Below are 17,280 nucleotides of genomic sequence, written 5' to 3' on the forward strand. Positions count from 1 at the left end.
CATGCTTAATAGTGAGTTTTACCAACAAATTAAAGGCAATGCCATGGGTGCCACTATGGCTCCCTCAATAGCATGTCTGTATGTGGCCAAGGTTGAGGAGATTTGTAAAAATGGAGGAAAAGACCTCAGAGCCAGAACATGTAACATGTACGAGGTCATTGTAATCATTGGTCTAAAAACCTCCAACCTCCACACTTATTACAAAAATTACTCCAAAAACTTTTATTATCTAATTTCTTCTATTTCTCGAGTTTTTCTTCAATTTTCTTTAAAAAAAAAAAAAAAAAAAAAAAAAAGGTGCCTCATGCATTAGTATACAAAATTCCTGAATATGTTGCTGAAAATGATGAAGTATGTTTATGAAGACACAGTTCTATAAAACGTACCCTGTTTCCCCGAAAATAAGACAGTGTCTTATATTAATTTTTGCTACCAAAGATGCACTAGGCCTTATTTTCAGGGGATGTCTTATTTTTCCATGAAGAAGAATTCACATATATTGTTGAACAAAAAAATGAACTTTTATTATATTCTGAATAGTTGTCTGGTTAGCCTGGTTTGTGATGACAACTAACTGTGAATCCTGCAGGGTAAAAAAATCACAGCTGCATGCTCTGGTGTTCTGTGCGACGGGCATGTTCCCAAATAAAAACTTTGCTAGGTCTTACTTTCGGGGGAGGTCTTATATTTAGCAATTCAGCAAAACCTCTACTAGGTCTTATTTTCGGGGGATGTCTTATTTTCGGGGAAACAGGGTAGCTGTGTTAATCCATTGTAGTTGCCCAATGATATCAATGTCTCAGGGCAGTCACTTTAATCCCGCACATCCAACATCTGATCTTTTTCTTCATGCACTTACTCACCGCTAATGGCGATTTAAAGAGCTGGATGCATGATGCACCTTTTTTTTTAAAGAAAAACTTGAGAAAGTTTTTGGGGTAATTTTTGCAATAAAAAGTGTGGAGGTTGGAGGTTTTTAGACCGATGATTACAATGACCTCGTACATGTTATATGAACAAACAGGAGGCTCTGAGGTCTTTTCCTCCATTTTTGCAAATATCTGAGTAGATTCACACTTTAAGGTGGAGCTGCAATCAGTTAAGTGAAGTTTTTTTTCATTTGGAAGTATCTTTGCTTCACTTGTTACCTTGCTTTGTGGAATATTTCAAGTTTGAGGACATCCATGTTTACCTATTGGAGTATTGGACAAGTATTAAAAGCTGGGTCAGATTTTTAGATAACACCTTTTTCTGTTACGCCCGTTGGTCGCAGACAGCTGTGACCTCTCATGCTCACCTCTTTTTTCCCTGCACCATCAATCTTAGGAAGAATGGCGGCCTCCACCAGCCAACACCGTCCTCCTCGGCGTCCCCGGGACAGCATGGGAACTGCCAACCGCCATCTTGTTTCCGGAATCACCTAAGACACGCATGTGCGCAAGGACCTCCTTTGTACACGTCATGGCGGGAACCTCGGGGACGTCCCCTCTTGATGACGTCAACTCGCTGCTGTACTTAAGCTGACTGACCCGTTGCTCCTACAAGTTAGCAAGGAGTTCCCTCATTACTGAATCCACTCCATTCTTGAACTTCAGTTAAAGATTCTTTCCTGGTGTAAGGACGCGCTGGGTACCCGCTCCTTGGGGCCAGTCTCAAATACTTTTGTATTTTTGTGGATCCATCTGGAACCCCTGACTGGATATCACGTATTCTAAAAAGGGAATGGACTCCTGATGAAACGAGTATTTCTCTAATTTGGCATACCGATGGTTATCTCTTAGTCTCTGAAGAACATTAGCAACATGTAATAGATGGCTCTGGATGTTCTGGGAGAAAACCAGTATGTCGTCTATACTACTACACAGCTGTACAGCATGTCCCTGAAGATCTCATTCATCATGTTTTGAAATATGGCCGGGGTGTTGCAAAGTGGTTCTGCCTGCGAACCACAGGCAGTCCCCCACCTACCTTCAGTTTCCACGTGGCCAACCAGGCCGCTGCTACGCCGTTCTCAACCACGGCTGCCACATAGCTGGCTCCCCCACGGTCCTAGCACCGCCGCCGGGAGTCTCCTCTTCGTGGCAAAGAGCCGCTGCTGCAGTCTGTTCCTTTCTTCGCGGCAGGGCTGTCCTCTGGTCTTACACGTGGCAGGGATGCCACCATTGCAGTCTTCTTTCCCTGCTCACCATAGGTGCGGGTGCGTGCCTCTCGTTGATATTTAAAGGGCCAGCGGCAGGAAAAGCCCCACAGCCCCAACGAATGACATCATCAGCATGTTCCTGCTTCAGCCCTATAAAAGGGCCTTGCTGCCATTCCTCAATGCCTTCGGATCATGTTTGCACAGTGTCTGTGATCTTCCTTCTAATCCAGGTCTTCTGTGGTCTCCTGTGCCTTGATGGATCTTCGTTCCATGTTCTTCGTGTTCCTGAACTTCGTCTCTTGATGTTCCTGGTCTCGTCCCTCATCGGAGCTCCGTCGTCGCCTGTCTTCTGTTCTTGATGTTCCAAATGTTCCGTGTCCAGATATCTTGATGTTCTGTGTCTGAGGTGCCATGTTCCTTGTACCTGATGTCCAATGTTCCTGTCTTGACTTTGTCCGTCTCATCTTCAGCTCTTCGTCCAGTTCCCAGGTCCCTCTGCTTTCAACCTCTCTTGGCGTGCCATGTCGTGGTCCGTGACCAGCTCATGGGATGGCTGTGTAGGGCGCCTCGTGGTACAAAGCCTTCTTTTCGTCTGCAGTGCAAGCCTCTGGGAGACTTCTGTTTTTAATGTCTTGCTTCTGAGTATCCTGAGTCTTGAATCTTGTCCCGGTCTGTGGTGTTCCGTTGTACCTGCTTCTGTCCATGCCTAAGACTCTGCCAGAACCTGCTCTGCTCCAGCATGGTCCGTGACCAGCCACAGGTGGCTGTGTACGGCGCGCCATGATGCAGGCCTCTACTGAATCTTCATCATGTTCCAGTCTCAAGTTCCACGTCTTCGCCTGGAGTCTGCTTCGCGTTCAGCGTGGTCCGCAACCAACCATGGGCGGCTGTGTAGGGTACTTTTGCCTGCCTCTTCCGAGCAACCTGAATCCTTGTCCGAGTCTTCTGAGTATCCTGAATCCTTGTCTGAGTCCTCCAAGTCGTCTGAGTTTCCTGAATCCTTGTCTGAGTCCTCCGAGTATCTTGAGTCCTTGTTTGAGTATCCAGGTCTTTGTCTGAGTCACCTGAGTATCCAAGTCTTCGTCTGAACCCTCCGAGTATCCTGAGTCTTCGTCTAAGTCTTGATGTTCCTGCCCTCAGCCTCTGCCTGGCCTCAAGCACTCATCGTTCCCTAGCAACGGGTCCGGAAGGGCTATCGAGTGGCTGGAGGGCATCTCTTGAGATCAGCATTGCGTTGCTGTATCTCATTGGTGCGTGTAGGTCCAGTGGAGGTCTGAGCCTGCTTAGTTTCTGTTCCGGATAATCCTTGCCTTGTCTTCGTTCTATTCTTGCTTCTGCTCCACCCATGCTCATACCAGCTCACCTCTCGCGGTATGTCTTGGGGCTCCTCCCTGAGCCATGCCATGACCCAAGGGCTCACATCCTACCTTAGATGGGACCGCGCATCCTAGCTTCTAACCGGGCCTGAGGGCGCGCTTCGCAACAACAGATGATTAATGAATAGCATACAACAGGCCAGTTTTTACACACATTTGTGCCATATCACAAGAATATAAATGATAGGCGATAGTCATGATACCAAAATTTAAGATGAGAGGCTATCCAAATAAAATTATCAAAAGGTCTTACAAGAGGGCATTATTTTCTAACAGAGATTGTTAACTGCACAGATACTTGCTCCTCCTGACCAAATGGTTTGTGTTCTGCCTTACATGTCTCAGATTGTCTCTGTCAAACAAATCATAAAACATTATTGGAACGTCTTGACTATATATGACAAATTATTGGCAGAGCTGATCTTTGCATCTACTTGTGGTCAGAACCCAAGAGATCAGTTGGTTCATACTTTTTCTCGACCCGGTGTGTCATTTACCAATTCCCCTGCAGGACATTTTATGTGTGGCACCTGTTCAGTTTCTATGAATTGTTTAGACCAGTGGTTCTCAACCTTTTTCCCATTGTGACACACCGGACAGGCCACGCTCACATGTGTGACACACTGCTCATTACAATTCACGGCGGAAATAAAAAGTAAAGGTCTGGTAATTATTTTTATTGTTTAAAATGACACAAGGAAAAGATACATATTCTGAACAGAAATTGCATAAATAGTAAACATCCCACACCAATACAGCACCAATTTCCAGCACTTAAACAGTAACTACCTTACCTAAGAAAAGGCAACACTGAAATATTACACCAGGCCTTAAGACACCAATACATCTCCTATTAGGAAAACAGACCAAGCCAGGCTACTATAGAGCCCTACACAGAAACTACACGCCAGCAGAAAACCTCACCTGAATCACATGTGCTGACCCTCACCTAACAAAGAAAAAAGAGACCAAAATGCATAACTAGAAACATGCAGAAAAAACTGAATTGGAAACTGCAACAAGCCAGAGTCTCTGTATGCAGTGTAACAAAGGAAAAAGAGAAACATCACCCATAAAACAAATCAAGAAATATAAAAACTCAATAAAATATTTCAAAATAGCAGACACAAAGACTCAGTAATAAAAAATAAGGATTCAAAAATGTTTTTGCTCTGCATACCTGGAAACATTTGATATCCAGGTGTCCTGAGATTGTTTTGAATTAGCAGGAGGAGGGGTGGTTTGCTTGGAACTTTCTCCTCTCTCTCAGTCACATACCAGCACTCTCTCTCACACTGGCTCTCAATTACACACCTATACACACATGCTCTCAGTCACTCACATATACACATACTTTTTCTCTCACTTATATAGGATCTTAATTACACATATACACACATGCTGTCTATCTTTTCAGGCTTACACACACAGGCTTTCAATCACACAAATACATGCTGTCTTTTTCTCTCACACACAGACTCTCATTCACATGCTTACAAACATGCTCTCTCTCTTTCTCTCATTTACACACAGGCTCTCAATCACATACTCACATGCTCCCTCACCTAAACCAGCTCTCAATCACACACAGACACACATGCTGTCTATCTTTTCACGCTTACACACAGGCTTTCAATCACACACATATATGCTGTCCTTTTCTCTCACACCCAGACTCTCATTCACATACTCACGTGCTCCCTCACCTTAACCAGCTCTCAATCACACACAGACACACATGCTGTCTATCATTTCACGCTTACACACAGGCTTTCACACACATATATGCTGTCCTTTTCTCTCACACCCAGACTCTCATTCACATACTCACGTGCTCCCTCACCTAAACCAGCTCTCAGTCTCACACAGACACACATGCTCTCTCTCTCTTACGTATATACACTGGCTCTTAATCATACATACACATGATCTCTCTCACACACAAAGGATCTCAATCATACACACATACTCTTTTACCCAAACAGGTCTGCAATCTCAAACTTACACACACAGGCTTTCAATCACACACATATATAGCTGATTAAGCTTCCAAGTTCTTACTCCTTGTTGAATGTAACTTTTTGCCTCTTCCACTTCAATTGTTTATTTACTTAGTTGTCGCTTCAGTTTTTTACCCTTGTTCGATGTAAACCGATCCGATATGGTTATTACTATGAAGGTCGGTATAGAAAAGTGTTAAATAAATAAATAAATAAACTTACACATACAGGTTCCCAATCATAAACTTACATTAATGCTCTCTCACTCTCAATCACAGACATACTCTCTTTCACATATACAGGCTCTCAGTCATTCACATACATGCTATCTCACTCACACACACACACACACACACACAGGATCTCAATCATACACACATACTCTTTTACCCAAACAGGTCTGCAATCTCAAACTTACACACACAGGCTTTCAATCACACACATATATGCTATCCCTTTTCTCTCGCACACAGACTCTCATTCACATGCTTATAAACATGCTCTCTCTCTTTCTCTCACTTTCACACAGGCTCTCAATCACATACTCCTTCACCTAAACCAGCTCTCAATCACACACAGACACACAGACTGTCTCTCTTACTTATAGACACAGGCTCTTAATCACATACTCACATACTCCCTCACCTAAACCAGCTCTCAATCACACACAGACACACAGGCTGTCTCTCTTACTTATACACACAGGCTCTTAATCACATACTCACATACTCCCTCACCTAAACCAGCTCTCAATCACACAGAGACACACAGGCTGTCTCTCTTACTTATACACACAGGCTCTTAATCACATACTCACATACTCCCTCACCTAAACCAGCTCTCAGTCACACACAGACACACAGGCTGTCTCTCTTACTTATACACACAGGCTCTTAATCATACATACACATGATCTCTCTCACACACCATGGATCTCAATCATACACATATACTCTTTCACCCAAACAGGTTTTCAATCACAAACTTACACATACAGCTTCCCAATCGTAAACTTACATTCATGCTCTCTCTCTCTCACATATACAGGCTCTCAGTCATTCACATACATGCTGTCTCACTCACACACACAGGATCTCAAACACACATGCTTGCTTGCTCATTCGCTCTCTCTCTCCCTCCCCGGAACTAGCGGCAGCAGCAGCCTCCTCCCAATCCTAACCTCCTACCTCCTTCATTTTCAGCCCTGGCGGAGGAGGAGTCCCATCGGCCGCGGGGGTTGACGCTCTTCTTCATTTTCCTCAGGCCGCGCCTCTCTTCTGTTCTTTGGTCCGATTCTGAGCACCCTAGCATGGTCTCTTCTTCCCGCGCACGCAGCCGCTGCTCACCACTTCCTCTTCCGGGCCGCGGGGGGGGGGCAGAAGAGAGCATGCCGGTGCCACCTGCTCTGCTGCGAGGACCGGGAAGTGTGGCGACCACCTGCGTGTTCTGGTGAAACACTGAAGGAGGGGCCGTGGTAGGAAGAGATCTCAGAATGGAACCCAGCATCTCAACCTTCAAGAAAAGACTCAAGACCTGGCTGTTCACGCAGGCCTTTCCTAACTCCAACATTATTTAACTCCCATCAATCAACACACTTCGCTAGCAATATCATTAATAGCCACCTCTTACAATGTTATTATATGTAATTATCTGATCTTCATCTTCCTTCTTAATCCAAGTTATATATTCCTTGTTACATGTAACTGCTTTTTCTGCACCATTGTTCAAGTTGTTAAGTTTTATTTATTATAACTGCACTCCTGTTTCTTGTGAACCAGCATGATGGGACTTTCGTCTTGAATGTTGGTATATAAAAATCTTAAATAAATAAATAAATAAATAAATATTGAAAGACATGGTAGTGATGGAGGGAGCGGGGGAAAGCCGATGTTGGTTTAAATATGAGAATTTCAATGCTCATCTACCCTAAAGTGGTACAGAACCAGAGGAAGACAAGAGCAGGCGATCTGTGTGATTCTATGACCCTATGGACTTTGGTGTATAGGACATACATAAAAATGGTGCTTTTTGGTCTAACCATTACATATTTTAGTAGTTTTGAAAAAAAGTTAAAATAAGTAAAAAAGAAAAAGTTTCCAAACAGGGTTTTGTATGCCAGTACTGATTATAGAAGCTGCTCGGCACGTTATGCAACTGTCTGACAAGTTGGCTTGCTACTTTGGTGGTAAGTTATGAACTGGCTTTTTCCCCACTTTAATTTAATATAATGTATACAATTTATCTATAAGCCATTGCAAGTTTAAAATATTTTCTTAAAAATGTTTTTGCTATTACAGCATTTCTATAGTTATATTATATATACACACACACACTTCTCCTAATTTCCTGTTTGGCTAAGCAGCATGCATTCTGCAGTTAAATAAATGATACCCTTCTATTAAAGTCATTATTTGAGAATAACTTTCTGCATGTGGGGAGATTCATCAGCAACTAATTTATTAATCTGTTGCCTATTTTTCTCTCTCTAGGTAACAAATTGAAGTGCAAAAAGAATAATTCTAAGTATGTTATCTCTAATCTTATTCCTACATTTCAGTGTCTTGCTCCTGGATTATTTGTTTTACTAACTTTTCCCATCTCTCTCTCTCTCTCTCTTCCTCTCTGGTTCGTCTCCTTTTTTCTTCCTCCCCTCTCTTTATTTGTTTCCTTTTCTCTCTGTTCTTTTTTAGTTGCAGTAGGATGGATGACAGGCAAGCTGGATGCTCCCAAAGTAAGAGAAGGCTGGACAGATGAGCATTATCTGTAGCATTTCAGGATTCACTCTTAGCTACACAGATTTAGATGTTAATTGATTTTTGTTGAACCTCAGGGTTGTTACCTCTCAACACAACAGTCCTTTCTCACAACTAGGTAGCTAGTCATTGATTTAGAATGCCTTTCCTTAAGGTGCACTGAAAAATGGCACAACACAAAAAACATAGATCCTATTCCTTCTGAAACGTCCAGAATCATAGAAACATAGAAATGACGGCAGAAGAAGACCAAATGGCCCATCCAGTCTGCCCAGCAAGCTTTCGCACTTTTTTTTTCTCTCACATACTTATGCTTCTCTTGGCTCTTAGTAACCTTTTTTATTCTATTTCCCTTCCACCCCCGCCATTAATGTAGAGAGCAGTGTTGGAACTGCATCTAAGTGAAATAGCTTAATTAGTTAGGGTATTAACCACCACAATAAGCAAGCTATACCCATGCTTATCTGTTTATCCAGACTATGTAATTCAGTCCTTGTTGATTGTTGCCTGAATATAGATCCACCTTTCTTCATTCCCCCTGCCGTTGAAGCAGAGAGTCATGCTGGCTATGCATTGAAAGTGAAGTATCAGTCTTGCTCCCCTGCCGTTGAAGCAGAGAGCTATGCTGGATATGTGTGAAGTATCAGTCTTTCTCCCCTGCTGTTGAAGCAGAGAGCTATGCCAGATATGCATTGAAAGTGAAGTATCAGGCTTATTTGGTTTGGGGTAGCAACCGCCGTAACAAGCAAGCTACTCCCCGCTTTTTTGTGAATGCAAATCCTTTTTTCCACATTTCCTCATTGCCGCTGAAGCTTAGGGCAATGTTGGAGTCGCATTAATCGTGTGTATGTTTATTGAATAAGGGTATTATCACCAGGTAGTAGCCATCGTTCCCATGAGCCACCCAATCTTCATTCACGTCCTCTAGACTTTATGGATCCACAGAGTTTATCCCACGCCCCTTTGAAGTCCTTTACAGTTTTGGTTTTCACCACTTCCTCCGGAAGGTCATTCCAGGCATCTACCACCTTCTCCGTGAAGAAATACTTCCTGACATTGGTTCTGAGTCTTCCTCCCTGGAGTTTTAAATCGTGACCCCCTGGTTCTGCTGATTTTTTTCCAACAGAAAAGGTTCGTCGTTATCTTTGGATCATTAAAACCTTTCAAGTATCTGAAAGTCTGTATCATATCACCTCTGCTCCTCCATTCCTCCAGGGTGTACATATTTAGATTCTTCAATCTCTCCTCATAAGTCATTTGACCCTCCACCTTTTTGGTTGCCCTTCTCTGAACTGTCTCCATCCTGTCTATGTTTCTTCGGAGATCGGTCTCCAGAACTGAGCGCAGTACTCCAGGTGAGGACTCATCAAGGACCTGTACAAGGGGATAATCACTTCCCTTTTCTTGCTCGATATTCCTCTCTCTATGCAGCCCAGCATTCTTCTGGCTTTAGCTATCACCTTGTCACATTGTTTTGCCGACTTCAGATTGTTAGACACTATCACCCCAAGGTCTCTCTCCTGCTCCGTGCACATCAGCCCTTCACCCCCCATCGAATACAGTTCTTCCGGATTTCTACACCCCATATGCATGACTCTGCACTTCTTGGCATTGAATCTCAGCTGCCATATCTTTGACCACTCTTCCAGCTTCTTTAAATCCCATCTCATTCTCTCCACTCCTTCCGGCGTGTCCACTCTGTTGCAGATCTTAGTGTCATCCACAAACAGACAAACCTTACCTTCTATCCCGTCCACTATGTCACTCACATAGATATTGAACAGGACCGGTCCCAACACTGATCCTTGCGGCACTCCGCTTAACACCGCTGTCTCTTCAGAGTAAGTTCCATTTATCATCACACATTGTCTTCTGTCTGTCAACCAGTTTGCAATCCAGGCCACCACCTCGGATCCTCAGATATCTTCTGGCACTAGCAGTTAAACAAGTTAACAAGTCATGGATGTGTTCTCCCAGTCGGTACTCATATGCAGGCATAGCTTTCATTGGCTCACTAGTAGTCCATAGGCTATGTAAAGCATCTGTTCCATGCCCCACAGACTAATTCATGTCTGTTAAAGCTTCCCAATCTTTAATGTGTACAGTGGTGGGTTAGTTTGCTATAAAGCTAGTTGATGCATGCTCTCATTAGCTTTAATGTCCTAACTGCTGCGAAATGACGATGTCACAGATAGGAAAGGCATCTGCAACAGGCACTTCTAACCAGCCTTCATACCTCATCCCTGTTTATTTTCAGGCCCATCTGCCTCCTAACTGAAAAAAGGGGTCACAAACACACATGCAAGAAGGTCATGAATGCCCTACTAGATGTTCCTTTTTACTTTGTTAATGAATGCCTCAAAATCGGATGCACCTGATGGTTTGGCCTCTGTTGGAAACAGGATGCTGGGCTTGATGGACCCTTGGTCTGACCCAGCATGGCAATTTCATATGTTCTTATGATGGGAACTTAGAGCTCAATATCCAAGCAACTTCCCACTAATGCTCTGAAACTCAACTCCCCCCCCCCCCCCGTCTCTCTCCTCACCAAAGATCTCTCCCTCTGAGCCAGAACTTCCCATGCTCTCTGTTCACCAGTGGTCTCTCTTCACACACAACAGATATTATATGACACAAATTTTGGTAGCCCATACCAAAAAAAAAGTTGCAGTAGGGAAAACTGTGTTTGTAATGCATGGCTATTACAATTGAATACCTGTAATGCATGTGACTTAAGAACATAAGAAATTGCCATGCTGGGTCAGACCAAGGGTCCATCAAGCCCAGCATCCTGTTTCCAACAGAGGCCAAACCAGGCCACAAGAACCTGGCAATTATCCAAACACTAAGAAGATCCCATGCTACTGAAGCAATTAATAGCAGTGGCTATTCCCTAAGTAAACTTGATTAATAGCCGTTAATGGATTTCTCCTCCAAGAACTTATCCAAACCTTTTTTGAACCCAGCTACACTAACTGCACTAACCACATCCTCTGGCAACAAATTCCAGAGCTTTATTGTGCGTTGAGTGAAAAAGAATTTTCTCCGATTAGTCTTAAATGTGCTACTTGCTAACTTCATGGAATGCCCCCTAGACCTTCTATTATTCGAAAGTGTAAATAACCGAGTCACATCTACTCGTTCAAGACCTCTCATGATCTTAAAGACCTCTGTTATATCCCCCTTCAGCCGTCTCCTCTCCAAGCTGAACAGCCCTAACCTCTTCAGCCTTTCCTCATAGGGGACCTGTTCCATCCCCTTTATCATTTTGGTTGCCCTTCTCTGTACCTTCTCCTTTGCAATTATATCTTTTTTGAGATGCGGCGACCAGAATTGTACACAGTATTCAAGGTTATGTCTCACCATGGAGCGATACTAAGGTACAAAAGATTATTCAAATCTTTTTCAGTCTAGACATAATTCTACTAATCGTTTCATCTCCTATTTAACAAACAAAAAAACACACTTTGAAATGTCTGTATGCCAATGCCAGAAGTCTAAGAAGTAAGATGGGAGAGTGTATAGCAGCAAATGATGAGATTGACATAATTGGCATCATAGAAACTTGGTGGAAGGAGGATAACCAATGGGACAGTGCTATATCAGGGTACAAATTATATCGCAATGATAGGGAGGATCAGCTTGGCGGGGGTGTGGCACTTTATGTCCGGGAGGGTATAGAGTCCAACAGGATAAAGCTTACACTTTCAGATAATAGAAGGACTAGGGGGCATTCCATGAAGTTAGCAAGTAGCACATTTATGACTTGGTGTTTGGATAATTGCCAGGTTCTTGTGGCCTGGTTTGGTCTCTTTTGGAAACAGGATGCTGAGCTTGATGGACTCTTGGTCTGACCCAGCATGGCAATTTCTTATGTTCTTAAAGAATAGCCGGAGAGACTATGCTCTGTTCAGCTCTATAGCACAGACACCAAAGAAAATGTTCTGTTATAGAATAATATGCTCTTCTATTTGCAGCCCTATGAAAGTTTACATAAGAACATAAGAACATGCCATACTGGGTCAGACCAAGGGTCTATCAAGCCCAGTATCCTCTTTCCAACAGTGGCCAATCCAAGTTACAAGTACCTGGCAAGTACCCAAACATTAGATAAATCACAAGTTACTACTGCTTATTAATTACTGTAATAGCAGTTTATGGATTTTTCCTCTAGGAAGTTATCCAATCCTTTTTTAAACCCAGTTACACTAACTTCTTAAACACATCCTCTGGCAATGAATTCCAAAGCCTAACTATGCACTGAGTAAAAAAGAATTTTCTTCAATTTGTTTTAAATGAGCTACTTGCTAACTTCATTGAGTTTCCCCTGGTCCTATTATCTGAGAGAGTAAATAACCAATTTACATTAACTTGTTCAAGTCCCTTCATGATTTTGTAGACTTCTATCATATCGCCCCCTCAATCATCTCTTTTCCAAATTGAACATCCCTAACTTCTTTAGCCTTTCCTCATAGGGCAGCCGTTCCATAGAAACATAGAAATGACGGCAGAAGAAGACCAAACGGCCCATCCAGTCTGCCCAGCAAGCTATGCACTTTTTTTTTTCTTTTTACTTGTTACGCTTGGCTCTTAGTACCTTTTAGTTCTATTTCCCTTCCACCCCACCATTAATGTAGAGAGCAGTGTTGGAACTGCATCTAATTGAATATGTAGCTTAGTTACGGGTAGTAACCGCCTCAATAAGCAAGCTACACCCTTGCTTTTGTTTACTCGACTATGTATTTCAGTCCTTGTTGGTTGTTGTCTATATATAGATCCTCTTTTCTACATTGCCCATGCCGTTGAAGCAGAGAGCTATGCGTTGAAAGTGAAGTATCAGACTTTCTCCCCTGCCGTTGAAGCAGAGAGCTATGCTGGCTATGCGTTGAAAGTGAAGTATCAGACTTTCTCCCCTTCCGTTGAAGCAGAGAGCTATGCTGGTTATGCGTTGAAAGTGAAGTAAACAGACTTTCTCCCCTGCCGTTGAAGCAGAGAGCTATGCTGGCTATGCGTTGAAAGTGAAGAAACAGACTTTCTCCCCTGCCGTTGAAGCAGAGAGCTATGCGTTGAAAGTGAAGTATCAGACTTTCTCCCCTGCCGTTGAAGCACCCTTCTCTGCACTTTCTCCAGTGCAGCTATATCTTTTTTGAGATGCGGTGATGAGAACTGCACACAGTATTCAAGGTGCGGTCTCACCATGGAACATTACAGAGATATTATTTATTTATTTATTTGAAGTTTTTTTTTATACCAACATTCGTATGAACATCACATCGATTTACATAGACAGGTAGTAAAAATAACGTTATAAAACGTTTACAAGGAACAGGTAGAAAGATAGCATTGAACATGCTTAGGAAAAACAGAAAATGTCTCAAGTCCTTAAAGAGGGTTTACAAAATTCAACAAAGTTAATACTTAAGGCATAGAGCAAAAAAGGGGGGAGGAAATGAGCAAAAACAAACAGGAGGAAATGAGCAAAGTCAAAGATTTGCAATGGAGGATTTGATGGGGTAAAAGGGGAAGGATGAAGGGGAGGGGGAGTGGGAGTTATGCACATTTTCTAGGTTCACCGTGATTTGGTTGAGTTCATCTGAATCATTACCCATGATAACCTTCTCTTGTCACATGATTACGGCAAAGAACCACCGGCACCATTTCGTTTCCTGGCAGCCGACGGCCCGAGCGCAGGAGATCGCTCCCGGGACCTCCGCTGGACCATCATGGATTTTATGCAAGTTTTGGAGGGGTCCGGAGGGTGGGGGGGTTTGTAATGAACTAAATTGTAAGGGTTGGGGTGGGTTTTTCGTTTTTGAAGAAAATCGCCGGACAAAAAAACCCAACCCGTTGGAAAATGAAGTTTTCCATGGGTCGCCCGAGCTGAAGCCCGAGCCAACATGCAAAAACTAAACACATCTCTAACACCGAAGCAAAGGAATCCTTTAATCTTTCCGCAATAGCCTTATCTTCTCTAAGTGCCCTTTTAACCCCTTGATCATGTAACGGTCCAACTGACTCCCTCTCAGGCTTTCTGCTTCAGATATATTTTTAAACATTTTTACTGTGAGTTTTTGCCTCTATGGCCAACTTCTTTTCAAATTCTCTCTTAGCCTGTCTTATCAATGTCAGACAACAACCAACAAGGACTGAATTGCAAAGTCTAGGTAAACAAATAAGCATGGGAGTAGCTTGCTTATTGCAGCGGTTACTACTCCTAACAAATTAAGCCTGATTCTTCACTTTGAATGCATATCCAGCGCAGCTCACTGCTTCAATGGCAGGGGGGAATGAAGAAATAGGATTTACATTCAGACAACATCTAACAAAGCATTGATCTGAGCAGTATGAGTATACAAACATTGAGGTAACTTGCTCGATACGACGGTTACTACCCTCAAACATTAAGCCTTATACTTCACTTTGATGCAGCTCCAATTCTGCTCTCTGCATCAGTGGTGTGGGTAGAAGGAAATTAGAATAAAAAAGTTACCAATATGGGCCCTGAACTCAACGGTCGGAGTAACAGATAAGTATAAGAAAATAAGTGTGAAATCTTGCTGGGCAGACTGGATGGGCCTATTGGTCTTCTTCTGCCATCATTTCTATGTTTAACTTGCCAGCACTTATGCTTTATCCTATTTTCTTCTGTTGGATACTTCTTCCAGGCTGACCGTTTTCCTTCAGATTGTACCAAAGTATCTTTCACACTGTCTCTACTGGGCGAACCTGCACTAGCCTGGGCATCACCGCTTCACCAGTTCTGGCAGGTTTTCAACTAGCTTGATCGGGCTTCATCTGCAACTATGGAGCTTCTCCGCATCAGGCAGGGTAGCTGCACTGAGGGTGACTTTGCTATTCAGTTCCTCGCCTTGGCTTCAGAACTCCATTGGGCAAAGATAGCCTGACTGCCATCTTTTGGCAGAGCATATAAAAGATGAGCTGGTGGGCCAGGATTTATCTCCTGCAATACCCCGGCCAGAAGGGTAGATCTTTTCCATGAGTGAGCCCATGAAAGAGAGGCATCCCATTGTCATTTCAGACTGGCATTCAAATTCCAGCGGCCTCTGGCTGCCAAGACAGATGTGCTGGCTGCCATCTCCTCGGAGCCCATGCAGCTTGGGAGGTCCCGCCTCTACAAAGAAGAGAGGTGGCTTAATCTCTGCCTCTATTGTGTAGCCCAGGGGCACTTTGCCAGCCAATGTCAGGAAAAGGCAGGACATTTCAGAGCCTAAGATTGGTCAGGCCTTCATCCTCTCCAGAGTTACTCCTCTTCCAAGATACTAAGGTGCAAACTGAGGCCTTTTTGGGTTCTGGATCTTGAGACAACTTTATGGACACAGCTTTGGTCCACCCGCATAACGTCCCTACGGTGTCCTTGAACAAAGTAGTGACCATCTATTCAGTGTATGGCAAACCTTTTCTTGGCCACCTATTAGTGGCTATCATTCCTATTATGCTCCAGATAGGGCTCCTGCACAGGGAGAGTATCTCCTTTTACATTTTTGTCCAAGGTGATGAATCCCATCATCTTGGGCTTGCCCTGGCTTATGCTTCACAATGCTTCTGTAGATTGGAAGCCTTATAGATCACCCTTTGGAAAATCTCCTTTTAATAATATTGCTTCTCCTGGGTGGTGCCTCCGGTAAGCCTAGCCTGATTCCAGATCTCTGACATCCTGGACCTTCCTGCTCTGCATGTGTAATTTTATGATGTCTTCAGTAAACAGAAAGCTGAGACCTCTCACTTCATAGGCCTTATAACTGTCTTTTTGACCTGCTCCTGGAAAAGATGCCTCCCAGGAGCAAAGTCTATCCACTCTCAGATCCCAAAGCTACAGCCATGTCTGTCTACATTCAGGAAAACTTGGGCTTCATTCATCCTTCCTTGTCTCATGCAGGGTCAGGATTCTTTGTGAGAAGAAAGATGGCTCTCTTTGACTATGCATAGATTATAGAGGCTTCAATGCCATAGCCTGGAAAAACAGGTACCTACTACCCCTCATCCCAGAACTATCTGATCGTCTGTGAGGTGCACAAATTTCCATTAAAATGGACCTCAGAAGAGCCTATAATTTCATTCAAATATGGAAGGGAGATAAATGGAAAATAACATATAACACCCGTGACGGCCATTATAGATATCTGGTCATGCCATTCAGCCTGAGCAACGTCCCTGCTGTCTTCCAAAAATATGGCCAACAAGATCATCAGGGACCTACTGTACTCCCCTGTCTTAGTCTATTTAGACAACATTTGCATCTTTTCTCGCACCCTGGCACAGCACCGTCAGCAAGTGAAATAAGTATTACCTAAACTCCAGAAATACCAATTATATGTCAAATTCAAAAAGAGTACTTTTCAGCAAAATGAACTGCCCTTCCTGTGTTATACCATCTCTTGGCATGGTCTGTGGAAGGACCTGAAGAAAGTAAAGACTATTCAGGGCTGGCCTCAACCCACTGGGCCCAAAGCTCTGCAAAGATTTCTTGCCTTCACCAATTACTATTGGCTGTTCATGCATGGATACTCTTCCTTGGTGGCTCCGCTTACCGCTCTTACTAAGAAGGGCATAGACACCAGGCATTGATTTGAAGAAGTGCTACCAACCTTCTGTCTCCTCAAGCAGGCATTTCTCCAAGAACCCTGTCTTCAACATCCTCATCCCTCTAGATATTTCATTGTGAAGGTAGATGCCTCTGCCATTGGGGTAGGGGCTATCCTCATTCAACACAGTGCTCAAGAGACCCTCATGATATGCTTTTTCTTTTCCGAAACGTTCACCCCCACAGAAAGATATTATACTATTGGGGAAAAGAACTCCTTTCTGGCCTTGAAATTGGCCCTGCAAGAGTGGTGCCACCTTCTGGAGGTGGCTAGATACCCAATCAAGATCTTCATGAACCATAAAAATCTGGAATACCTTCCACAAGCCCAGTGCCTAAATCTACAGCAGGCCTGATGGTCTTTATTTTTTAATCACTTTGAATTTCAGTTCACATACTGGCTGGTGGA

The 17,280-nt window shown here is 43.4% G+C and overlaps 1 protein-coding gene across 1 annotated transcript in view; it reads left to right on the plus strand.

The window, feature by feature from the left end:
• LOC115075654 (FXYD domain-containing ion transport regulator 7-like) overlaps positions 1-17,280 on the plus strand; it is a 116,084-nt gene that overhangs the window by 87,279 nt on the left and 11,525 nt on the right. The window contains exons 5-6 of the mRNA XM_029576228.1: positions 8,006-8,039; positions 8,207-8,247. Coding sequence (XP_029432088.1) covers positions 8,006-8,039; positions 8,207-8,247 — 75 coding nt within the window. The remainder of the gene's footprint in view (positions 1-8,005; positions 8,040-8,206; positions 8,248-17,280) is intronic.

The sequence above is a fragment of the Rhinatrema bivittatum genome, chromosome 14 (assembly GCF_901001135.1).
Source record: "Rhinatrema bivittatum chromosome 14, aRhiBiv1.1, whole genome shotgun sequence".
Classification (NCBI taxonomy): Eukaryota; Metazoa; Chordata; class Amphibia; order Gymnophiona; family Rhinatrematidae; genus Rhinatrema; species Rhinatrema bivittatum.